We start from the raw sequence: 27,288 nt of genomic DNA, 5'->3' as shown, positions 1-27,288 counted from the left end.
CCCCCCACAACTCCTTTTTGGGTCAGGACCCCTACAATTACGACACCGTGAAGTTTCAGATTTAAATAGCCGAAATCATGAAATTTACTATTTTTAAAATCCTATGGCCGTGAAATTGACCAAAATGGACTATGAATTTGGTAGGTCCCTACATATAAGACAGAAAAATAAGACTAAACTCTTCAGGACAGAGGACGGAAAGAGAAGATGGAATACACAAAGGCCCAGAGCTTTGAATTTTCCCTTAACACGCATATTCTTATTTAAATATTAAGGTACCTAGCAATGGTAAATAAATTAATCCTTGACTTTTACTGTGAAGGCTGCTTTCACTAGAGAGATATTCCTTCCATGCTGTGAATAACTGTGGGGCCTCTACATTCCCTCCTGCCCAAAGTTATCGATTTTGTGGAGGATCACCAGAATTTCACTTGTCCCTTGTCACCCTGTTTAAATCCTCCTTCCATACTCATTAACCTTGGAAAAACCTGCATTGTTTTTAATTAGCATGATCTGACTGTGCTCATGAACAGTACAGTAGCACTTCCCTGCAGCAGCAATACTAAATACTTTTTGGTTGGAAGCTAACAGACTGGTTTCAAACAACTGTGGGCATCACCATGGCAAAACACTACTGTGCAGAAGCACATGCCAAGAAGAAGAAAGAGACAAGGGAAGGGTAGAAGTGGAGGCAGTTACTAGAAAACAGAGAAAGAACTGAAGAGAAAACTAATAAGAGGGATAAAGAAAAAGAAACAAGGGGTATTAGAAACATGAACAGGAAAAGGTGAAAATGCACACCTGAAACGACAATGCTGTTAGAGAAAGAGCAGCACTTTTAAATCTTCTCAAGCATAGGAACTAGAGCCAAATTATTAAGTAGAATTAGACAGGAGAACATCTTGTGGTCTGGTCCTTCTCTCTATATAAACACTAAACAACAAGAGAAGATATCCGTTAAGTTTTTACATTACTAAGAATACGGTTGCTTACCTATAATTCCACTGTCCTTGCTTTCCAGTGTGGAGCTAGGGCTGCTAATGGTCCCACAGGGACTACTTTTATTAGCTGCTGTTTTGCCAATACAGCTATTCAGAGTTGAGCAGGGACTATCAGTGCTGGGTGACGTAGTGCTGCTTGTTAGTGTAGAGCAGGGGCTGACTCCTTGACTGGTTACTGTGCACTACAACATGAATGAAACAATCAATTACTGCACAGAAGACAGCACATCATTTCTTGAACATTAGAATTACTGAGATGAAATAGAAGAATGACAAAAACTGAAGAACCCATTTCTGTGCAGAACTTTAATTCCTACATTTTATTCTCAGTGATTTGGGAGATTCAGAGACATGTTCCTAAAATACTCTTTCAAAAGTGATGATTTTGAAGAAAAAAAGGAGAAACACATTGTTCGAGGAAAAATTAGCTGCTAGGCAGATTTCCTTTCTTTTAGACATTTTGCTGAAAACAAATGCTTTATTCATTCTCTCCATTTAAACTCTGGGATCGTTGTCTTGCTCACACTTTACCACCATTGAAAACTAAGTTGATGTTATAAGATTTAGGAGGCCTGGGATAAGCATAAAGACTGATGGCTATTGAGGGATCTCAGTCAACACATGACATTTTTGTAGAGGGATAGGACATCAGCCTCTCATTCCTCTCCCCTCACTGCTTCCAAACACAGACATCACAGAGCAGAAGGGCGCAACGCCGGGGGGGGGGGGGGGGAAGGGGAGGTGCCCCTCACAAGATCTGCTATTTTAACCATTACTAACATTTCCCCCTAACAAATCATTCTAAAATTGACCGTATAAGCCAATTATTTTAAAAAATCTCACTGCCCTTTATTCTTAGGGGAAGGAGTTGAGATCATTTATCAATTAAAAAACCTCTACAGGTTCTGATTCACCTACAAGTTCCATGACATGCATTTTTATGAATATAGTCAAATTGTTTTGTTAAATATCAAATTACTGCAATTAACTCTTAGGAAAACGGTTCTTATCTCAGAGTTAGAATCAGAGTTAAGGTATGTTCTTTTATCATACCATGGTTTCATTTTTTTCTTCTACAGTTATGTGTCCAGAGGTTGGGATCCCTTCTCCCAGTAAAAATCCCAATCTTGTCATCAGTTCTTGTGCTGCAGGTGAACAGTTTGATTCTTTATCAGGCTTTCCTTCTGTACCAAAATAAAAGATTGAACTTTGATGAAGAATTACAGTATTATACTTGGAAACTGTTGCTAGAGGTAAAAAAAATAAATAAAAAATTAAGAGACTGCAATCAAATCTCAACACTGATTTTTCTATCTGCAAGGTTTTAGTTAACTGAATGTAATAAGTACAGTAGACAAACGTCTTACTTTTTTGTCTAATAAGCTTTAAAAGGTAGATTTATCTTAGGTTCATTTGCATTTTTGTCTGACTTGTAAGATATGTTCAGTAATCAATAACCTAGTGTTATCCACAACTAGCTGAGAGCATTTTAAACACAACAGTTCATGTCTACTGTCTAACGCAGGGGTGGGCAAACTATGGCCCGCAGGCCGGATCCGGCCCCTCAGGGCTTTGGATCCGGCCCGCGGGATTGCCCCCCCTCCCCCGTGGCACTGCAAGCCCAGCACCGCTCTGTGAAGCAGCTGGCACCACATCCCTGTGGCCCCTGGGTGTGGGGGGGAGGGAGGGGGCAGAGAGCTCAGTGTGTTGCCCTCACCTCCAGGCACCGCCCCCCGCAGCTCCCATTGGCCAGGAACGGGGAACCACAGCCAATGGGAGCTTCAGGGGAGATACCTGGAGGAGCGGCAAGGGCAGCGCGCAGAGCCCTGTGCCCCCCCTTCCCCAGGGGTGCCGGCCGCTTCCTGGCACAGCGTGGCGTGGCTTGGGGCCAGGGCAGGCAGGGAGTCTGCCCTGGTCCCACTGCACGCTGCTGCCACCCTGGAGCCGCTCTAGGTAAGCGGCGCTGGGCCGGAGCCCACACCCTAAACCCCTCCTGCCCCCCAATCCCCTGCCCTGAGCCCCCTGCTGCACCCTGCACCCCTCCTGTACCCCAACCCCCTGCCCTGAGGCCCCTGCTGCACCCTGCACCCCCTGCCCTGAGCCCCCTGCTGCACCCTGCACCCCTCCTGTACCCCAACCCCCTGCCCTGAGCCCCCTGCTGCACCTCACACCCCTCCTGCACCCCAACCCCCTGCCCTGAGCCCCCCTGCACTCCGCACCCCTCCCTGCACCCCAATCTCCTTCCAAGCCCCTTCATACGCCGCACCCCTCCTCTGCCCCAATCCCTTGGCCTGAGCCCCTTCCTGCACACTGCACCCCCTCCCACACCCTGCACTCCCTCTCGCACCCCAACCCCCTGCCCCAGCCCTGGATACAATTTCCCCACCTAGATGTGGCCCTCAGGCCAAAAAGTTTGCCCACCCCTGGTCTACAGTGTTTGACATTGTGTTAGTAAACACAAGATAAAATTCAACATCATTTCCAAGTATAGTTAAAGCTTGTGTTTGTGAAGGTTCATGTAATATTATGACTCCATTCCAATAATTTTTAATAGCAGTATTCTGGAAAGTTGTTTATAAAAACAGAGGTTAATAATGAAACCATTTTGCAATCTCAACTGTAGATATAACAACAAAAACAACATACATTTTTGTGGTGCCTTATTGTATTCAGTGCATGCACCATTTGTTGCAGAATCTCTCTCTCTTATTGTGTAATTTGTGCTCCAGAATCTAACCTTAAATTTTAAAGTTTCTGGACCTTATGACTGCAAAGAAAACTTTTACAATAATGGAATGGAATCAGGGCAGTCTTGTCTTCCAAAGAACAATACGCTCTAATACAGGTAGCTTTCATCTAAACAGGTTTAAATGCCAAAATCTAAAAATGGCATTTTTAAAATGTTCAAATTGTTCATTATTTCACTGCTGATAAGGAAAAATATCTAGCTGATGTGCTAATCACACAACCTCAAACCATTTCCCCATGTCTTCTCAGCTGCTAACAGCCCTGTCACCTACCCAACTACAAAAACTCCCCTCCTCAAACCAACATCATACACAATACAGTTCTCTATTGTCAATTCAAAAATCTATGGCATCCAACCGCTTAGGTGCAAAAACTCAATTTATCAAGGACAGAGAGTTAATGATCCAGGCTACTGCTCAAATGCATTAGTTGGATTTGGAACAGGTTACCTCGCATCAGGAACTCTAAGCAGAGACCAGGTGGGAAGCACACATGTAGTGATGGAGGCTAAGATTTTTTCTGGTTTCTTCCATCATGAAGACAAAGAACTATCCAACTAAACTGTTTGGATTATGCAGCCTGCTTGTTCTGGATTACATGCAGTGAGAGGGTGCCAGCAGTTCCATGCTGCAATATCTTTTTATCTTTTTTTGGAGAGAAGATTTGATCAAATCAGAGGACGGGGCCTCCAGCCTCAATCTTCCAACAATAGTGTCAGAGGAGGACTGTGTAAAAACCCAGACTTCTTTAGCTGAGTTTCTCAGGGTACTTGGCTGGCTCTAAGTAAGCATCATTATACCCAAGCTTACAGATGGAAAAAAACAGATAAAGAATAAGTGAATTGCACAGATTAATAGAGTAAGAATCTAGCTGGTGAAGCACACTAGGGAGGATCTGGAGACAGTTAAAGGATTCTTATAAGAAGGCAGGCTGCCCTCTGCACTTAAACTTATGGAGGACGATCAGATGCTCAAAGACCTTCAACACGAATGCACGAATACATCAACTTATGCAAACACAAATCACAAGACCTGTTTATTTGATAGTTTTTGAAGCCAAAATGTATTATTTTAAATTTAAACTGTGTTATATTGCCATCTCTCAAGACAGGAAGAAGTTGCTGAGCTGCACTTCAAAGTCCTGGTGCACTGACTGACTGATGTATCCCAAATGAGGCAGAAATAAAGACAAGCCTCATCTCTGAGCCTTGTACATTACCAAAAGGAAGAAATGGATTATTTGGGTACCAGACCTACTTTGTCATCTTCTTCCTCTAGTTTCACAACACCAATTGCAACTCAATGTGCTCTTTGAGAAGAGTGCACACACTTCTCAAATTGCAGTATAAGACATACCTGACATTCAGTGGCATTTACAGGGAAACGGCACAAAGTTAGTTTTGATTTCCAGCTTCAAATTAGATGCACCAGTCAAAACACCCAACAACATTAAGTGCAGCTCAGCAGTTTGCCCAGAAGGCAATAACTACATTTTACTTTATTTGTCTTGAGCTGCATTGAACCATCCAGTCCCCGAACAGCAGTACTTTACCAGTCTAACTTCCTTCAACTGATTACACACCAGTTTGTTTCTAATGTATATATTTCTTGTAGTTGTTTCAGTTCATTTAAAGCTTCATGATGAATTATCTAAGTATTTAACTCTCCCCTAATGATATTGGGAAGAGGATATCTGTAAGGTGAACACCATTAAGGTACCATTTTTCTGTAACTAAGATAACAGCAAGAGTTGTCATCACACATTATTCTTTGGATTTTCACATATATGTGTTTAGTATGATTTGAATGGCAAAATGTAGAGTTTTTTCAATTTCATTTCTATTCTATATGCAGCTGGAGTATAAGCTGTGCTTTCCTCTCAAATTTATAGCTGTTGAATATTATACAGTAATGACATTTCTGACAGGAAAGCCAAGTTTCAATTAAAAAGGTAAATGAACTTTAACCATGCCAATTAACAGAAGGCATTAGATGGACACTGTCAAGCTATTTTCAGTATTACAACCTCTAATGTATAAACCTCAACAAATCCATTCTAAAGATGAGTATTTTGCTTTTCATAGACACTATTAAATTTAGGGAGGCACCACAAAGTAACAAAATAGTAATAGTTGTTTTTTTTTACTTGTACAGGGGTTGCAGTTTCTGTCCCTTTCCCAACAAACATGTGCCCATAATACACCACAAATGACCACAACAACTGGCAGCCTTCTTATCTGCTGAGAGAAGCCAGGAATTGAAATCTTTGAGATTCTTTTAGGGCTGGTTGAAAATTTTCCATTAAAAAAATGTTTGGTTTTAAACAGACATCTGGAGGGTTGGCTAAACAAATGTATTCATGAAAAGTGTCTGCTTTCTGTAGAAATTTTTGATATTTTGTTTAAAAAAATCCAAAGGCTTGAAATGCAAAAAAAAATTATCTGAAACATTTTGGTTTTTGATATTTCACCAAAAAGTTGACATTTTTCATGGAAAGTTTCAATAAAAACAGGGAATTAGTTTTGGTGTACGTTTTCCAGGGGGCGAGGGGCCCTTTTTTGACCATCTCTAGTTTCTATAGAACCCATGACCTTCAGCATATCTAAAAGCTGCACAGGTAAATTACATCTGCATTGTTGGGTCCATGGTAGGACTTCTGTTCTTCACCCTTTCCAGGTTTTAGAAAAATCTTTCGGGAGTATTTTTCCTGAGTGTTTGATTTTGGTTTCTTTTAATATAAAGCCCGGTATTTATTGTGATAAGAGTTTTATCTTAAAGGAAAGTTTGCCCTAAAAGTAGCCAAAATACTCTCATCTGGAAGCTCATTCTAAATAAACCCCCCTTTCTTGAATTGGCAAGAAAAGTGAGCTGAGCCCCAAACACGTGAATTGCTGTAATGCAGTCTGGGGTGACAACTGCACAGATCTCTGTTACTAGATCCTCATGTTAGAAAAAAGGACTCAAAGAATTGATACTGTTGCTATCTGTCATACAAGATTAGCAAACAGTCCAGCTGGACCCTGAGGCTTTGCCCCACACTGGATTTCAAGCTGGGGGGGAGGGGGTGTGTGTCTTGTATGAAATACATCGTTTCTATGTGGGACAAGAAGATTAACAGTGAGAATACCCTAAATACATTTATGTGTATGTTGTCAAGAAGCCAAATCTGGGGTTTCCAATGGTATATTGAAGGCTAATAGTTCCTCTAGGAAACTGGCAGGAGTCTTCACCTAGAGGCCTGTAAACCATTAGGAGCCCTAAATTCTTCTTCTCTTTCACTTCATACCCATGTGAATACATACAAACGGACTTTGTTTCTGGGTTGGGGTGTTTGCTGCATAGGAGATTATAAAGGGACAGAACTACTACCCTACTCCATTCTCCTTCCCTTTTGGCTTCTTCTGAAATCCTTCTTGGTTTGTGTTGCATTTATTAACCTGTGTAAACAGAGCTGGTGCTGGCATTAAACCAGGTCTTGGCAAAAGAGGTCACGTCTCTTGTCCAAAATCAGTTCATGGATGGAGCTGGTTGGTTTTTTTTGTAGTCAATCTTGCATTCACCAAAAGGAACTCAAGACAGTTATATTCTGCTAATTTGCATGTTGTAATTACAGATGAGGTGCTGATAGGGACTGGTTTTATATAACTGAGTACAAGATTTCAGCTGTGGTGAGGCCTTGTTGGTCTTGTTTGGCAATTACAACTGAGATTTGGGAGAGTGCAGGTTTTTGGGTTCCAGGTCCCGTAAAACTCCTGCAGTTTCTGTTCTCCAAATTACAACAACAGAACACGGCAGCGCTATTTCGTATTTATGGTCAAGAACTTTGCTGGGAGATCTGCGAAAGAGCTAAGAAAGAGCTAGCATAAAAGTGTACCTGAGTAGTGAATTGATGTACAAAATTTGGTGAATGTGGACGTGCATGGATGCGCACACACAATTTTAAATGGATGTCTGCCAACAAAGGAGAGGTGCCCTGGGGATGTTCCCTGGGTTTAGTCACTAACCACTTTGGAAGATACAGTTGTGAAAATGTCACAGATAGGTGAAAGCCCTTAGAAAAGCAGACTGGGCCTTCTTGTTGCCCACTAGGGGTGGAGCTAATGGTGGTCAGGGACAACTCCCATATAAATAGTATGTGGCGAATTAATCTTCCAAGTTACTTCTTGATATGTCAAGATAACAACTCTATTGAATACAGTATGTGACAACTCGTAACTTGGAACATAACTAATTGGCCACTATGTCAATGTATTTACAAGTAAATCTCAATACAACGTATATAAATTGCTGTGTTTTAAGTTTGATGTTTAAAGTGATTTTTGCAGTTATTTTAAGCAAAGTTCTACTAGCAAAAATGACTATGTTAAGAAGAACTGTTCTCTCTGTGTATTCAGTCATATTTGCTGCTGCTTTAGTGACAAACAGAAGTTAGCCCTGGGAGGGTGAGTCGAAAGCTATTCTTTTTTGTTCTTCAAATAGAATTGAAAGCCATGGTGTAGAAGAGCAGGTTTTTGTCTCCAGAACTTTTGCAATAGGTGTTGATGACTGACAGGAAAGAAGCCAGCCTGCAGATTAAATTTTCAGCTCTGGTAGTTGGAATAGCCATTTCTCTGACAGAAACATGTAACCTCCATATACTTTTCAAGTCATTTTACAGAGCAGAACCACACTTAAACAAAAAGAAGAAATGGTTCTCTTGTTAATCAACTTCTTCATTCTGCTTTTCCACTTGTGTTAAACACAAATTTATTATTATATCTGTTCCAATTATTTCTAGCTTTGTCAGATTTACGGTAGATACTTGGTTTACACAAAGCAGAATTAATTAACCCCACAGAAACTTCAAAGATACCATATGGATTTCAAAATGCATTGGCTATTATCAATTGTCATTTAACATTTAATTGTGTTGGACCACAACTAATCCAAATTTACACTGATTCCTTTTTGTTAAATTTCCATTGGCCTTACAGCAAGTGCCCTCAGAGCCTTAATTTTTCCCCAGAACAATTAGAACAGAGTGTCTAATAATGAGCTTTTGGTTCCTTTCCTTCTGTGATTCATGATTATTTTAAAAATTGTATTTTGTTCCAGGCTTGCGGTCAAGCGGTAGTGATATTTGCTGCTATACCTCAGATAAGAGTGAGTCTAAACTCCTCAGCCCAGCAAATACTGCTCAGTCATAGACGGTAGGGAGCTTAGCATTGGATTCTGTCTAGCGCTCAGAGAATGTGGCTCTACTTTGCTAGATGGAGGGTTACTGTTAGATGCGGCACCTAAAATGAGGGAGAATAATGTATTCTATTAATCTATTAACGGGGCTGTAAGAAAAGGGCAAGGTGTTCCCATACTATCTGTGTTATACCAAATAGAATATATTCTGGTCAGTCAGTCAGATGGCTTGATGACTGATCACATTAGTTGATTGAAAAGAAAAAGGAAAACCTGAAACCAAAAGCCAATTTACTGAGATGCCCTGCCCATTAAAAAGGTGTCCAATTTTTCCATTTTTAACTACAAGTAAAATATAACAATGCAGATTTTGCTGGTGCATTTAAATTGGAAATATAAATAGGTTAAAAGGTGAATTATTCAGAGTGTTTTTGTTTTTAATGTTGAGAGAAAAAAATGTTATATTTGGGTACTAAAACTAAGATTTTTTAACAAAAAGTAAGTTTACAACAAAAAAACCCACAAACTATCAGAACATTTTACCGAAGTTTCATTAAATTTTTTTTTGCTTAGTTTTAAGCACTTTCTTTGAAGTTTCAGCAACCACAATCATTGCAGCATTGGAATAATAAGAAATGGAACCACAAAGCAAAACTAACTATAACCAACCAGTCTATTTTCACTGAATAAAAATATAATAAATATTAGTAACATTATTTTAATAAATAATTCCTTTTCAAACCTAAGAATGCCTTTTAAATTGAAGCACAAGAAAAACAGATTTGATCAACTGTAACTGGATTGATTATATGCAATGACCTTAATGAGGTCAGTTATGCTGTAAATTGATCTAAAATGTAACAATGGATATGAAATGCTCATTACAGTACATATACTTAAATACTGACTTGAGTGTCATTTTGCACTATGACATTCATCGAAACTACACTTTGTTATGCGCTGGTCAAATTTAATGAACTTGAAACTTTTCAGGAATACCAATTAACTTGAGGGGGGTAGCTGTTACCAGCTTTGCCAACACAGAAATCTGTTGATATTACCCTACTGTTTAGCAAGCTTTCACTGAACTTTTTAACAGCAGTATTGTATTCAATATAAAACTACACACATTGAATCAACTTTTTGGAAAAAAAAATTCAGAAAAATTCAAGCAGTCCTCTAGCATAAGAAGTGACCCACAACCCTCATATTCAAATTTTGTCTTCACCAGGTACATAGGTCCAAGAGTTTAGACTTTGTGATCTTTCTAATCTTCTCAGGAAACCTCTTCCTCCCTACTACAAATGCATTTAATTGTGCAAAACATTCTTACAAGAGAGACTCAAGTCCCATGATTGCATAGCCCAGCTCCCTTTGAAATGAAAAGCTAGCCATTAAATAAAATAAAAGAGCACTGAAAATACATTCTTACCATTTTGATTGGGTTCTGTTGGCTCTGATACTTTTCTCGATGGAACAACCACCGCATCTCCTGGCACTCTGGGACTTTCCACGTACTTGGGCTTCCTGATCGGACCTGCAGCGGGAAAAAATTTAGTGCGTCTAATTTTTTCCAGATGGAAAGCACGTTTCAGAATGAACAGTGTGTACCCTTAGAGATCTAAATAAACCTAAAGGACGACCTACTACACACACACACACACACACACACACACACAGCTACTACAACAAAGACCAGTGAACTGCTGCACTTCCTCTCTTACAGTCCATTGTAAGAAAGAAAAACGTGAGTTACGCTCACTTTTTGGAATGTAAACTCTGGTGGAAAACAAAAGCAATTTGCTTGCTGTGACGCTCCTGAAGCAGTGTCCAGTGTATGTAAAAAAAGGGTGACTTAGTTGGATTCCTCTATTCAGAATTTAAATTTTCCAACTCAATATAATGATAACTCTAATATCTCTGAAGCTAGGAGACAAGGATTACAAGCAGACAACTTGCAACACTAACACTCAGAATACTTCAGTCCAGCAACTTTATATTACTGGGTATTTTATCCAATCAAATCTGCACAGTCTGATTGCAAGGGGAAGGTGAGATTGAGGGAGAAAAATATCTTCTTGTCAACCAACTGTTTCTCATTTATAAAGACATCAGCTTTCCCAGCTCATGCTTAAAAATTAAGTCAATCTGTACCAGGTATTTTTAAGCTACCTTTTACTATCATAAAAAAAAAACACAGAACAAAAATTTTGAATTAAATTGATACCTAAAGCATTCTCACTTAGTTTTATGTTTTCTTTCTTAAATAATTAATGAGAGTATACTTTGCTAAATGAGGTTTAACAATTACAGGAAACATTAGATGAACAACAGACTTTCTGGTCAGAAAAATATCAACACAATGAGAACAATGCTGCCATCTAAGGGTTGACTAAAAGTAGAATAATAGTAATAAACCAACATAAATTAACTCCATCTATTTAGCCCTTAACATTTTAAGTTCATGCACTTGTACAGAAAACACCATTATAAAAATATGTATTCTGAGTTTTCATTAGTTAAAATAAATTTGATCTTCTTCTGTGAAGAAAACTGTTCCAGATTAATGTATTTTACATTTATTGTAATTATAATGCTTAGCACACTAATTTTACAGTGAATGATTTAACTTCTATTTTCTATTCATTAAGAATGACAGGCAGATTAGAACTATTAAAATATATTTGTTTTGTAGCAAAAATTTAACAAAATTTGACCTACACCTGCAACAGGACAAAATTCAAAGCTAACTTTGGAACTCCATTCTCAACTCACTAGCCCAGAGGTGGACAAACTACAGTCCGTGGGACCATCCTGCCCGGCCCCTGAGCCCCCGGCCCCACCCCTGCTGTTCCCCCTCCCCCGCAGCCTCAGCTTACCGTGCCAGCAGCGCGGCTGGCTCTGGCCGGGCGGCGCGGCTCAGGGGTGAACACAGGGTGCCCTGGCACAGGGCCCCCCAACAACAGGGGGCCCCAGGGCCGGGCACTCGGGCAGCTCAGCACCAGCACACCCCCAGCGGGGGGGGAGGGACTGCACTGCGGGGATAGGGAAGCAGGCAGGTGGCAGGAGTATGGGGAATGCGGCCAGAGGAATCAGGAGGAGCACCGGGCGTCCACGCAGCCGGCCAGAGAGAAGTGGCTGCCCCTGCTCCTCCTGAGCCCCTGCTCCTCCTCTGAGTCCTGAGTTCAAGGGCTGGGGAGTGGATGGTGGGGGGAGTCCCGGGCGGGGGGGCGGTTAGGGGCAGAGGGTCCCAGAAGAGGGCGGTTAGGGGACAGGGAGGGGGGGTTAGATGGGGTGGGGTCCCGGGGGCGGTCAGGGGTGGGAGATCCCAGGAGGGGACAGTCAGGGGACAAGGAGCAGGGGGGATTGGATGTTTCGGAGGTTCTGAGGGGGGCAGTCAGGGGGAGGGAAGTGGAGGGGGCGGATAGGTGGCGGGGGGCAGGCTGTTGGGGAGACACAGCCTTCCCTACCCAGCCCTCCATACCATTTCGCAACCCCGATGTGGCCCTCAGGCCAAAAAGTTTGCCCACCCCTGCACTAGCCTATAGCAGCAGTATAACATGTGGTGATTATGCAAGTCACCTTTCCATTATCTGCTGTATGCGCTACATAGGAAATTGAAGGATTGAAATTCTTGTCCTAATAGTCCAATAGATAGCACAGGCAGGCAGACTACTGTACCTGAACACAACATGTTGCAGAATTAGAGTGAGCATCTGCCTTATATTTATATATCCCCAGAGAGAAAATTTTGTGAAGCTTTAGTTAAGGTGGCAAATATATTACAGATACTTAAGGGGAAAAACTGATCAAAACACATTTTTATAAACATTATATTGGAAACCCAGGACACTCTGGGGCAGGGGAGTGGCGGGGAGTATTGGCATATATACCAGTGCAAAGTCAAGATACTAAAAACAATTAAAATTCTCCTCCTATATTCCCACTTGAGCCACGATGGGGTGCTATACTGCTTCAGTCAGAGGAGTCCAATTTACTCGGTCTGGGGGAGGACTCTGATAGAACTGATTGCCTAAGGGCAGGTCTACACTTACTTCCTGGTCTGGCAGTAAGCAATCGATCTTCTGGGATCGATTTATCGCGTCTTATCTAGACGCGATAAATCGATCCCGGAAGTGCTCGCCGTCGACGCCGGTACTCCAGCTCGGCGAGAGGAGTACGCGGCATCGACGGGGGAGCCTGCCTGCCGCGTCTGGACCCGCGGTAAGTTTGAACTAAGGTACTTCGAATTCAGCTACGTTATTAACGTAGCTGAATTTGCGTACCTTAGTTCGAAGTGGGGGGTTAGTGTGGACCAGGCCTAAGTAGTTCCATTTTCCCTTCCTCCCTGGATATTAGCCTCCAGTTGTGTTATGGAGTTAGACAAACACAGTCTCAGGTTCTGTGCAATCCCACACTGCCATAATGGACGTTGACGAAGATTTTTGCTTTCTTGGAAGTCTGGCCAAGGTGAAATGGTTGCATAATTGTTTATTCTTATTTTTGAAATACCTACATTAGACCACAGTAACAACAAAAGCAAATAAAGAAGACTCTGCCTTGAAAACATTCCACTTTTTAAAAACAAACAATCATTTATATCTATACCAATTCTTTTCTTCATATAAACTTTGCAGATGGGGAGATTATGGACCAGATTCTGCCACTTTTCTCATATTAAGTAGTATCTTATTCAGAGTACGGTACTACTCATTATGAGTAAGATTGGCAGAACTGGGCCTCTATGCCCACTATCTTTCAGACTAGTAGAATTTTTCCCTAGCCTTGTAGGAAATTTCAAAATTGTGTTTAAACACAGTTTATATACTAATTTATGTTCATATAATTGTAAAATAAAACAGACTAAAATTCTATAGGATCTCATATTTTAGCCATCCTTGTAGCTAACAAAGAGCTTATAGTAAGAGAGAAACTCAGCATTGTGATCTTGTAACATATTCCTCATTTCAATTGCTCTGTTTAATATGCTTTTAGAACTTCTATTAAAAGCTACTTTTATGACTGATCTAGGCCAATCCAAAATACTTTCACACATTGACTGCATTTTGTGAGGCACTTTTGTGGATAGATAATGAAGTTAGGAATAGTCTAATAATATCACCTGGTTTACAGGCACCTATTTAATTGCAATGTGCAATTTGAATTAAGAGAATGGAGAGGACTGCTTAGCCACTTCCTCTGGGAGATGTAAAAGTAACTCAAATTTCTCCAACAACTGTCTAACATGCTTTTTTCTGTTGAATCCCACCATGCATAGATGGCCTTCCTATTTCAGTTCACCAAGTTATCACCTTTGCTCTTCATTCAGATCTCTCTTGCATACTCTCTGCTTCTGAAATGCACACAAGCAAAGAGTCAACAATAAAAATGATAAACACCCCGAGTCACGTCCACCTATTGGTTTCCCAGTAAATCCTATCTACACCATTATTATTTAGACTAAGTTTAGTGGGACAGAGACTATGTCATCATATATGTCTGTACAGTGCCTATCAGGGTTTCAGTCCTGATTTGGAGTACCGGTACTAATGAAATACAAATATTTAAGTTAAAAAAGTGTTGTCAGCTTTTCAATAAATTTATCAAAATACTCTCCGTATGCCAAAATGAAACAAGATTTGCTTCAAAGTTACATACATCATTTATAACCCAAATTAAAGCTACAATTAAAAGAAAAAAAAAGAGTGTTTAACCAGTAGGAGAACACTTTAACCTGTCTGGTCACGCAGTAACAGACCTGAGGGTGGCAATTTTGCAACAGAAAAGCTTCAAAAACAGACTCCAAGGAGAAACTGCTGAACTTCAATTGATATGCAAACTAGATACAATCAACTTAGGCTTGACTAGAGACTGGGAATGGCTGAGTCATTACAAACATTGAATCTATCTCCCCAGGTAAGTATTCTCACACTTCTTATCAAACTGTCTGTACTGGGCTATCTTGATTATCACTTCAAAAGTTTTTTCTCTTACTTAATTGGCCTCTCAGAGCTGGTAAGACAATTCCCACCTTTTCATGCTCTCTGTATGTGTATATATATCTCCTCAATATATGTTCCATTCTATGCATCCGAAGAAGTGGGCTGTAGCCCATGAAAGCTTATGCTCAAATAAATCTGTTAGTCTCTAAGGTGCCACAAGTACTCCTGTTCTTTATGCTATAGAATGTGTTCCCTGAATCATATTCAAACTTACACCAGCTTTTGTTTTGAGAAACAAAAGTCTCAAGAGGAATAAGAGTATTTCCTGGGTGCTATTCTCCATTTCATTTAACCCAAAATTAATACAGAACAAACATACAAAATACTTGCCAAGCCTTTCATGCAGCCTAGCCAGCCAAAACTGGACACAGTACTCCAGATGAGGCCTCACCAATGCCGAATAGAGGGGAATGATCACGTCCCTCGATCTGCTGGCAATGCCCCTACTTATACAGCCCAAAATGCCGTTAGCCTACTTGGCAACAAGGGCACACTGTTGACTCATATCCAGCTTCTCGTCCACTGTAACCCCTAGGTCCTTTTCTGCAGAACTGCTGCCTAGCCATTCGGTTCCTAGTCTGTAGCAGTGCATGGGAGTCTTCGGTCCTAAGTGCAGGACTCTGCACTTGTCCTTGTTGAACCTCATCAGATTTCTTTTGGCCCAATCCTCTAATTTTTCTAGGTCTCTCTGTATCCTATCCCCACCCTCCAGCGTATCTACCACTCCTCCCAGTTTAGTGTCATCGGCAAACTTGCTGAGGGTGCAGTCCACGCCATCCTCCAGATCATTCATGAAGATATTGAACAAAACCAGCCCCAGGACCGACCCTTGGGGCACTCCGCTTGATACCGGCTGCCAACTAGACATGGAGCCATTGATCACTACCTGTTGAGCCCGACGATCTAGCCAGATTTCTATCCACCTTATAGTCCATTCATCCAGCCCATACTTCTTTAAGTTGCCGGCAAGAATACTGTTGGAGACCGTATCAAAAATTTGCTAAAGTCAAGGAATAACATGTCCACTTCTTTCCCCTCATCCACAGAGCCAGTTATCTCACCATAGAAGTCAATTAATTTAGTCAGGCATGACTTGCCCTTGGTGACTGTTCCTGATCACTTCCCTCTCCTCTAAGTGCATCAGAATTGATTCCTTGAGACCTGCTCCATGATTTTTCCAGGGACTGAGGGGAGGCTGACTGGCCTGTAGTTCCCCTGATCCTCCTCCTTCCCTTTATAAAGATGGGCACTACATTAACCTTTTTCCAGTCATCCGGAACCTCCCCCGATCGCCATGAGTTTTCAAAGATAATGGCCAATAGCCATTTGTTCCACCTGTTCTCCCTTGGCAGATCTTAGGTCACCCATAGCTTCTTTCCATCCTCCCGCAGTTAGATCAGAGGGATGGAAGCAGCTGTGCCTGTGTTGCCCTTGCTGCTGGGTTTCTATTTTCCTCTACCTTTGGGAATTTGTTCATTAAATGGAGACAGGCATTTCTGGCCCCAGAGGATTCACCTTTGAATCTCTAAAGGGACCACATACCCACTGCATGTATAAACGTCACTATACTTATGTAAACTAGGGACAATCTATCCTCAGGGTACAATATATTGTATAATTTTGTACATTATAAAGCACCACACATAAGGGAGTCAAATACTTTGGTCCCAATGTTCAATCTTCCTCATTTATTATTTTACTTTGGTAGCATACAGACATCCCAATTGTATATCAGAATTCCATTCCACTGTTATCTTACATATGTAAGAAATTTTATTTTTGACCAACAGATCATCTTCATGTATTCTGCACATCAAAAGAACAGTTTGGATAAATTTTAACAGTAGAACTTTTGACAAAAGTGCATAATATTCATACTACAGCTCACGCAGATTTCACATAAAACACAACGGAATTAACTAAGGATGATTTAAAAACGAAATGATCCATAATCCTTCTGTATTCTAAATTCATGTTACATTGAACAATATATTCTTACATTGTTTGACTCTTAGTTATTGCACTTTTTTTCTTTAAACACACACAAGAAGTACAGAAAGGTTTCCGGCTAGTGCTTTTTTATGCTGGAACTAAAGTATCATCAGTAATGTGTCAAATGAACAACAGATTTTACACAGGAGGTTTACTTGACAGGCAAAAAAGATGTCTGTATGCATAATTGGGTCTGATTCTCCTCTTCCACAGTTTTACAGCTGTAGCTCCAGTAGTTATTTCTGATTTACACCCATGTAAGGAAAAGGAGAATCAGTCCCAAAATATAGAACTTGCTAGCTGAAAAGACATCATATTGGTGTCTTTGCTGCTACTTGTCTGCTTTGGTCTATATCTGCCTGGAGGCTGTTTAAGTAGGCAAATGTCAGGCTGTGAATGCTTGTACACTCTAAGGCAGTGGTTCTCAACCTTTCCATACTACTGCACCCCTTTCAGGAGTCTGATTTATCTTACATATCCCCAAGTTTCACCTCACTTAAAAACTACTAGCTTACAAAAATCAGACATAAAAATACAAGAGAGTCACAGCACACTATTACTGAAAAATGCTTGCTTTCTCATTTTTACCATGTAATTATAAAATAAATCAACTGGAATATAAATATTGCAATTACATTTCAGTGTATAGGTATACAGAGCAGTCATTGTATGAAATTTTAGTTTGTACTGACTTCACCAGTGCTTTTGATGTAGCCTGTTAAAAAACTAGGCAACTATCTAGATGAGTTGATGTACCCACTGGAAGACCTCTGAGTACTCCAAGGGGTACACGTACCCTGGGTTGAGAACCACTGCTCTAAGGCAGTGATACTCAGACTGAGGCTTGGGAGCTGCAAAAGGCTCTTTAATGCGCCTCCTGCAGCTCTTCGCACCACATGATATAAAAACACTGATTTAATTATCAACCAATCAGGGTGCTTTTACTATGTTATTAACCAATTGTAGAATACTTGGCCAGTCATTTTACTCTGAGAATATTTTTAGATTAGATTAGATAGAATAGTAAATTAAACAATGAATTCACGCTACTGTGGCTCTTTTGTGTAATGTCGATTGCTAATTTGGCTCCTGAACCACTGAAGATTGAGTATCACTGCTTTAAGGCATGTTATTCACTTTTAGGATTACAGATTTCATTTTCATGTAAACACCCAAATAAGTGTGTTCCTGAAGTCTGTTTTACTGCTGTTTTACTCTTTAACTAACGAGGCCTCATCTTGCTGAAACAACCAATAAAGCATGCTTTGGGAATGATGAGGAAATAAGGTTTTGCTTATTATATATTCTCCAGGCTATGCAAAAGGAAGGGTACAGGTTAGTTTTCATTTATGGAAACTACAATAATATTCAGAGGATGCTTGATTTTCAACAGTACCTGAAGCATTCTAGTGCTATTTAGAATAGTTTTTAATGGTCTGCAGATACACCAAGCACCAGAATTTTAACAGGTTTTAATCTTTTATACTTCTTCCATAGAAATTTAAGATGCTGAAAAACTTTGAATATTTTAGTTTCAACTGATGCAAGTTAGTTCCTCTGGAATGCTGGTTGAAGCATGAAGGGACATATGAATCTTTAGCGCATCTGGCATGTAAATATCTTGTGACAGTGGCTACAACAGTGCCAGGCAAATGCCTGTTTTCACTTTTAGGTGACATTGTAAACAAGAAGCAGGCAGCATTATCTTCTGCAAATGTAAGCAAACTTGTTTGTCTCAGTGATTGGCTGAACAAGTAGGAAGACTGAGTGGACTTGTAGGCTCTAAAGTTTTACATTGTTTTGGTTTTGAGTGCAGTTATGTAACAAAAAAATCTACATTTATAAGTTGCACTTTCATGATAAAGAGATTCCACTACAGTACTTGTATGAGGTGAATTGAAAAATACTACACCTCTACCTCGATATAACGTGACCCGATATAACACGAATTCGGATATAACGCGGTAAAGCAGTGCTCTGGGGGGGCGGGACTGCGCATTCCGGTGGATCAAAGCAAGTTCAATATAACGCGGTAAGATTTTTTGGCTCCCGAGGACAGCGTTATATCGAGGTAGAGGTGTATTTCTTTTGTTTTGTACAGTGCAAATATCTGTAATAAAATAAATATAAGTGAGCACTGTACACGGTGTATTCTGTGTTGTAATTAAAATCAATATATTTGAAAATGTAGATAACATCCAAAAATATTTAAACAAATATTATTCTATTATTGCTTAACATTGCGATTAATCACAATGATTTTTTTAATGTAGAACTGATGAAATTGTTTTTAATTGTTCACTTTATTAATGTAACTTTATAAGTAAAGTTTTATGAATGAAACAACATTCATTCATAAAACCGGTTACCCCAATAACTGGCTAATTGACAATTAAGATGCTTGTTAAGAGCCACAGCTGTTCAGCCAGTTGCCCTTGTAAGTTTCACTGTCAATCCAATTCCTGCTTAAATCACTGAGACTTGCACTGTTTCAGTATTGTAACTTCTGTTCATTGTTTGCCATTCATTACACTTGTCTACTTCTGTTCACTGTTTGCCATATTGTAATTCAAACTCCATTTTACAACGCTTACTCCATTTTGTAAAAGCTTGCTGCAACCTTCTTTTTTGCAAAACCCTGCTGTAATCTTATTAGTTTAGTTTAGATGTGTGAATGAGGTATGTATGGATGATGGAATCAACCTCCAGCACCAGCCTGTCCTGATGAAATAGAGTTCAAACACCAATGAAGATGCAGACAACAGCCCTAACAAAGTAAGAAGAGTCCACCCTAAAAAGAAAATAACAAAGGTACAACAGAAGGAAGATCAAAGCCAGGGCCGAGGCTGAAAGTCAGGTCTGCAATTGACGGGTGATCAATCACACCGAACTCAGAGACAGCGTGACACAGCAAGACCTATAGACTCTTGATTCAAACTAAAACCTACAAAAAGGATGGGTGAGATGGAAGACTTTGGAGGGTAACATTCTGCTGCCAACATGGGAGGGCAGACCCAGCCCTTCCTTGTGCCCGGCTTTCCTAGCCAGTTAGCCGCCACAAGCTACGATCCCAAGCCACGAACTCAAGCTATGTTCAGGACTGGTAACTATACAGCAGCTGCAGAACATCTAACAGATGTGTGTGTAGATGTGTATGTGTGAATGTGTGTGTGTGTAGGTATTAGTTATTGGTCATAAATCAAATTGTGTTATCATAATAAATGTGGCATCTTTGCCTTGCCCCCTGAAACGATCCTGTGTAGTTTTGTCTGCACAACATTAATCGTGATTATTCGACCTATTAATTTTTTTAATTGCTTGACAGCCCTAATCTAAAGCATAACTGCTCCAAAGTTTGGTGTTCAAAGTCACTTGGTATAAATTAATCTGACTTTATACGAAAAAGTTTGAACAATTAGTAAGCAAGAAAGACCCCATAAAATGAGCATACTTTTAAACTGTATAGATCAGCCTCATCATATGACATGTATCCTGGGGTATTATGGAAATTAATTGCACTTCCTGTACCAACTGATATTTAAAAAAAAATCAATCAATGAATCAAAAGCAACTAGTGAGTTACCAAAGATTTGGCCAAAAAAGGAGTACTTTACCATTACAGATTCAGCATTTGGCAACACTTACCATGCAGCAGCATCTAAGATTACCAATTTTTCTCTATACTTTGAACAGGGATAGCTGTAGTACCTGTGTGATAATTCTTCATAACAGTTGGAAAATGTTAATCTTTTTAATGGCTTGTACTGTAAATTTACAATCCATTTTCAAAAGAGGAATGAAGGATGCTTCTGTCAAAATCTCTTCCATAAGTCTAACTTCTATCCTCAGTAACTAATGGAATATTAAGAAAGAGCATTAACTCTTGGGCTTAGGTTTTCAAAGCTGCCTGAGGGATATGGATGTCCAATTCCCATTAAAATTAATTATTTTTAATTGAAAATGTCAGTCCTAGAGGATAATAGAACCAAGAGCAATAAGCAGCGTAAGTTTATTTTGGGGGAGTGGCATCGTAGAAGTTCCCTGCAGTCAAGGTTAAATACTGATATAGCATGCATTGTGTGGTGTGGAGGTGAGACCAAGGCCACATTCTTGTCCCTTTGGCTTATCTAGCACCATTGCTAACAAGACTTACCAAATACACCTTGCACTCTGAGTTCAACCAACAGGATTCTGGCTGTGCATTGTGCAGATGCACAAAAAGTGCAAACTGCCTGTAACTACTCCACCCACCTGTACAGGTGCAGTCAAAATATAGCCAAAATGACTGAGAAGAATAGAGACCCTATGAGTGGAGAGGATATATGGGGTTACCCAGGAGTAATGACATGAAATCAAGATAAGGAAAATGTAAGCTGTGGAATAACTCCCATGGGACATGATGGAAACCTCATTACTTTGAATTTTTCTAGGGTTTCGTCCAGACTAGATTTAAAACTGTTACCTTGCATTGGCAGGAACTGCATTACTTCTACCTTTTAAGATATGACTATGAATGGTTTTTTATCTGTTGGTTTCTCACTAGAGTATCTACTGGAACGATGACTTTCCTTAACACTAGACCCTTCTTCAATGATTTAAAATCAGTTAACCCAGTCAACAGGCTAAATGAAATCATGTCATTACCACTCTCTTGCTCTGTCTCTTACCAGTATAAACATTTTCTGATCTGTTTTCACATCCTGCCCTGTAAGAAACTATTACGGACATACATGTTATTTTTCTTCCCCTATTTTCTAAATGATCAATATTGATAGACAGACAAACAGGCTGTCTGTCTTCCATATCAGACTGGTTTTCCTTTTCTCCCATGGACATAAAGTTTACAATATCTAGAGTTTCAGGGTGAGGGGAAACCTTGGGGAGGGAGAGGAGAAGAGAGTAAGCAGACAGGGGGACTTGTTCCTTAAAAAATTCTCAAGATATTTCCCAGAAGAAAGGGGAAAACTGATTTTTAACTCTACCTACACTGTACCACTATTTTAGATTAATTTACTCTTTTTTTTAGTTTCAATGATGAGTTTTCATTCACAATTTTTACTGTTCCTCTCCCCCTCACCTCCCCCTCCCCGGCCACTGAGAGGAATATTTAAAGTGAAATAAGCACACTGGTCAGTTTCAATTTTTAGTTCTCAGGTCCGATTAAAATGCTGCAATGTATAACTTAGGGACACTGCCAGGAAATGTTTAAATTTTTAAAAAACTTTTGTTTTTAAAGAAAGTAAAACATTTCTGCTATTGAGTTATATTTAAAAAAATCCTATAGACCCTCAGTCCTTGAAAGTGACCCTTAAAATTTAAACTAGGCCATAATGTCTTGTGATCTGAATAAAAAACAAATGAACAGAAAAACCACACCACCCAGGCAGCATGCTTAGATTCTGCCATTGCATTGCTGACACACCTTATCCTCCTCTCTGCGCCAGTTCCCCTATTTGTGAAATAGGGATAATTATTCACCTACCCTCAGAGGGCTTAATTCATGCTCGTAATATGCTGTGAAATCCTTGAATGAAAGTTGATGAGTATTTGTATTGAAAGGTGATTAAACGCCACACAATACTGATAATTTCAGTAGTTTCTTTCAGAGTAAAAATCTGTTTTCATTTAGCTTAGATTGTATTTCAAGTTTTCCAGTCTCTTGACTCCTTTTACTGTGGCGAGAGATGCTACTCTGATGACAAATGAGCCTATCGGAACAAGAGTTTGCAGGAGTGGTGCATGCGCTGTCTACTTCTCTGCCCACTCTTAGGCAAAGAGGCACACAATTTAGGAATGCTTGTAGGTCCCCAACTACTCCTCGGTTCTCGGGAGGCACCTATATTTTTAATGCATATCTGAAAAGCCAAATGTAATCATAGCTCTTAGATATGGACTTTGCCACAGTTATGTATGCCTTTGTGACCTTCTGCTTTGGTTATTGTAATGTAATCAATGGGGCTGCCATTGAAGACCACACAATCTGCATTTTATGCAGAATGATCCTGCTCACCTGCATGGCAGCATCAGCATCAGGGACCATATTACACTAATTCCCTGAAGACTATGTTGACTTCTTTTTGATTTCCAGGAGTAATTCAAGGTTTTGAAACTGCTCTTAAAGAAACACAAACCCTTTACCATTTGGGTACTGGCCCAGTGAGAGACCATCTTTCTGTCTATGATGCAACAATTGAGATCAGATGGGATGTCTAGATTTCAGTGATTAGGGCCTGCAAACTGGATGCTCTGGAAGGAGCGTTTCATTCCACAACTGCAGACAGTGTCCTGCAGACTTTCATGATATGGCCTCTTCTTTCAGACTTCCACTCGGGGTGGAGATTGTTGAATATATTTACATCCTAATCTGCGGTCCAGGAGCTTATGGATTGGAAAATTAATTTAGTAATTAAAAATAAATCTGTTTGTGCCCAAGGAGTATGTGAGTAAATTTTATAAGTAAAAAAAAAAAAAAAAAGTTTAGTTATAAATTACCACCAGAGGGTGCTATTTCAACACTTTAAAAATTGTGATATGGAAGCAACTCAAAATGCATTCCTCAGAAACATAACCACTTCCTTTCGGAAGACAGTAATTCAACTCTCAACTGCAAATAGCACTATAATTAGATAGAGCAAAGCAGAAAAACAATGAGCAAACATTCTAATCAGAACCAGATTAATAAGAAAGCCTGTCAAGTGACAATTCAGAATTGAAATATCATTAGAGTATATTTTAACATCTTGATCTCACTTTTCAGCTGCAGAGCAGTTGGGACTCGTTGAAATAACTTTTTTCTTTAGCCAATTTAAACTGACTAGCAATGCTTACAGCCCCGAACAGATACAATGAATTACTACAGGGAAGAGCGGCAAATGGTAATAAACTTTAGTATACTACTCTAGAAAGGGACACATTAGCAGAGTTTAATTGAGGCTCAAAGATAAACCATTCAAAAGTGAATCGTAAATGTAAAATGAAAATTCTGTTTACTCAAGTACCGTGTTGAATATTGCAACCAATCATGATAAGAAAAGTATTGGGCACTGAGATCTAACAAACATTCTGCAAATTCCCCACTGGCCAGCTCCACTTAGCTGTGATGTTCCAGAATGCATCATTTAATGCTGCATACATGACAATTATAAGAGTTTTCAGAGCTTCTTACTTTGAAAGCCTGAGATACATAAAATACTGACCCTCCACCCTTGTCATGAGCTCCATTTTCTAACCCACCAGAGTTTCCCAGGTTACGCTGACACTAAAAGATACCCGGTGGGGCATCTCAGCAGCCCAAAATCAGCAAGACTTCTTTGGATTTAATAACAGAGATAGTCTGGTGATCTGTACAGATCTTGTGCTCTCTTACAATGCCAAAGATCTTGAGTTCAAATCCCAGGGAAGGCCTGGAGGCAGGAGTGAAAATGAATGTCTAGGATTAAGGTGTATTCTCCATCACTTGAAATCTTTAAATCAAGACTGGATATCTTTCTAAAAGATGCAATATCTAAAAGAAAAGTTATGGGCTTAATGCAGGAATTACTGGGGGAGGTTCTATGGACTGTGTCATGAATGAGATCAGACTAGAAGACCATCACCAGTCCTTTCCAGCCTTTAAGAAAAATTAATATAATCTATGAATAGTCCCAACATCCTGCAAACACACCACAGCCCCTTGTAACCAGAAGGGACTGCTCCCAGGTGAAAAGTTAAGCATGTGAGGAAATACATACAGGACTGGGGCCTAAAACAGATAGCTCACCTCTGACGTGTGTGGAACGGTCCTCTTAGTCTTCTTCGTTACAACTTTCAGCACCTACTGCTCAAACAAAATTTTCATTTTACATGTAATGGGGTGACAGGAGGAGATTTGCTCCTCCTGAAAGGTGAACTGCATTTGTTTAATGTCTTTAAAGACATTAATTGGCTTTTCCCTAGTTCAAGCTTGGAGCACTATCATCACTGCAGTATGAGAAACTGGCCAAAGAAAAGTCCAAGGTATCAATGATGGCCCATCTACCATTCTGATCCGCTCTATAGTGAAGTCCGATAACCTCGCCAGTAATCTACTCATCCAATCAAAATGCACTTGAATTCCTATTTCCCTTCCCAATTATTATTCAATACATAATTCCATATCCTCCCTTTGAAGATATTACTTTGTGTACCTGCACATAATTTAATGTTTATGTCGTTAATGTTAAATTTTCTTTACAAAATAGATTCACCTCACCATCTTTTATCATTTCACTTCCTCACAGAGGCTCCTCCCTGCCCTTGCTCCCGCCATTCTTTTGCCAACCTTCTCTCTCAAGTACTGCATTAAGGAAGCTCCTGATTCAAAATGAACCAGGAATTTCAGTTCCACCAGCAATTCTTGGCTCTTTTCCGACTTAAGCTATGGGTTCCTCTGTCCCCTCCTCTTATGACTGCAATCTGGGGTTGAACTGGGAGGGAGGGAGGAAAAAAGGTGGTGATGTTCACCAGGCTCTGCTCACTAACTAAGGTCAACCCATGTGATTAACCAAAATGAGATGCCGATCACAATATTTTTTACAGATATTCAAAATATGATTCTGCAAGCTTTCTGAGCCACACTGGCTCCTCTTTGACAGGTCTTGGATATGCTCAGGGACTCTATGAAGCTCCGTAGGCTTGGCTTTCTTGACTGAAGGACAAAAAAAAAAAAAAGTGGAGCTATCTCCAAACACTCACTTGTGACACCAAAACGAGACCTCAGACACAGCAAATAGTGGAGATCTGTAATCAAGCCTTTCCTTTCTTACACGAGGAATAAAATAGTTAACGGTGTTAGTATTTAAGTTATCATGTCTGGGAATCTGAGTTAACATCGCATTAAGATGAATGAGGTCATAATCATACATTTCAGAGCTGTGTGCCTTGACCAATAAACATCTCTGCATCAAGTACACACTGTTCATATTTTTCAGGTTTCTTTGCAACCATAACAGCCACTTTTTCAAAAATAAAAACTGAGATTCTGAAGAAAAATACAGTAGTTTCAGAGAGATACTGGTATGCCATAAAGCCCATGTACTGGCTCAATCTTAGCCCTGGCTACAGTATTCCCCAGAGGATGCTGCTACACTTGGTCCTCCTATAGAAGCAGCTGAAAGGTAGGAGTCCAGGCTTTTTATTGAGACCATACTCATTTCATAGACAGGAGAATACCACATAGGTCAGTGAGTCTGGATATTTAAAGCAGCAGATGTAAGAGAGAAGTACAGCAGCCAGCCCTACATGATCCACAAGTTCTCAGTGGACCACTGGTGGTTTGCAAACTACAGCTTAAGAAACACTGACTTAGTGTTCTCCATACAGTGGAAGACTTCCCCATTGTGGAAGAAACATGCTGGTCCCCTAACAATGCACTTTCTAAACTATGGAAATTAGTTTTTCATATCCAAGTTCCTGCCCAAGTCTAGTGAATGAAGATTATTCCCACCTGCTGACTATTTCGTGCCTTAGGTGAAATGACTTTGATCTCAATCCAGTTCCCAGCATGTCATCTCATCACAAAAGGACATAACTGGTACTAATGCAGTTTCAAACCTCCAAATTAGGGATGAGGCACAGTATTAAGAAACTTACTCTGCCATGTCCTGTGCTCTGCCTTTTGCGGGGTGGGGAAGAGAAGAGGTCTTTACCTCCATGGTTCTCAATGCAGAATCTTTCACAAGCTCTAAGTTCATACCCACAAATATTAAAAGAAAAACAACTAAAAACCCTGTTGTAGCTACTGTACTAGTGACCTTAGTGTAACCCCAAAGTACACACAAATCAAATCTAATACCAAGATTAGAAAAGCACACCAAAGACAGGCATACTGTTTCACTAATAGATGTCAGTGTATATTCTCCTCTTGATGTATGCTTAACACTAATAGGATTTCCACATGCCCATCAAAAAGGATAATATAGTCTTCCACAGTGAAGAAGAAAAAAAAGAAAAGAAAAGAAGGAACATCATGTACTTAGCTGCTTGATACACTATATGTTTTATAACAGTGTCTGATATTAAATAAACACAGAGAGAGAGAGAGAGAGTAAGGCTTGTTTCTGTATATACAAGACTTGGGACTGGTCTAGACTGGGGGGGGGGGGAAATCGATCCAAGATACGCAACTTCAGCTAAGCAAATAGCGTAGCTGAAGTCGAAGTATCTTGGATCGAATTACCTGGGGTCCAGATGGCGCGGGATCGACGGCTGCGGCTCCCCCGTTGACTGCGCTACCGCCGCTCGCTCTGGTGGAGTTCCGGAGTCGACGGTGAGTGCGTTCGGGGATCGATATATCGCGTCTTAACGAGAAGCGATATATCGATCCTGGATAAATCGATTGCTACCCGCCGATACGGC

General features: G+C 40.1%; 1 protein-coding gene across 1 annotated transcript in view; it reads right to left on the bottom strand.

The window, feature by feature from the left end:
- TANC1 (tetratricopeptide repeat, ankyrin repeat and coiled-coil containing 1) overlaps window positions 1-27,288 on the bottom strand; it is a 198,753-nt gene that overhangs the window by 90,191 nt on the left and 81,274 nt on the right. The window contains exons 3-5 of the mRNA XM_026647491.1: window positions 10,353-10,457; window positions 2,055-2,185; window positions 994-1,183 (exon numbers count right to left, since the gene is read on the bottom strand). Coding sequence (XP_026503276.1) covers window positions 994-1,183; window positions 2,055-2,185; window positions 10,353-10,457 — 426 coding nt within the window. The remainder of the gene's footprint in view (window positions 1-993; window positions 1,184-2,054; window positions 2,186-10,352; window positions 10,458-27,288) is intronic.

The sequence above is a fragment of the Terrapene carolina genome, unplaced genomic scaffold (genome assembly GCF_002925995.2).
Source record: "Terrapene carolina triunguis isolate 2854851 unplaced genomic scaffold, T_m_triunguis-2.0 Scaffold62, whole genome shotgun sequence".
Taxonomy (NCBI): Eukaryota; Metazoa; Chordata; order Testudines; family Emydidae; genus Terrapene; species Terrapene triunguis.
The sequence above is the reverse complement of the archived record's forward strand: the minus strand, read 5'-3'. Positions and strand labels throughout refer to the sequence as shown.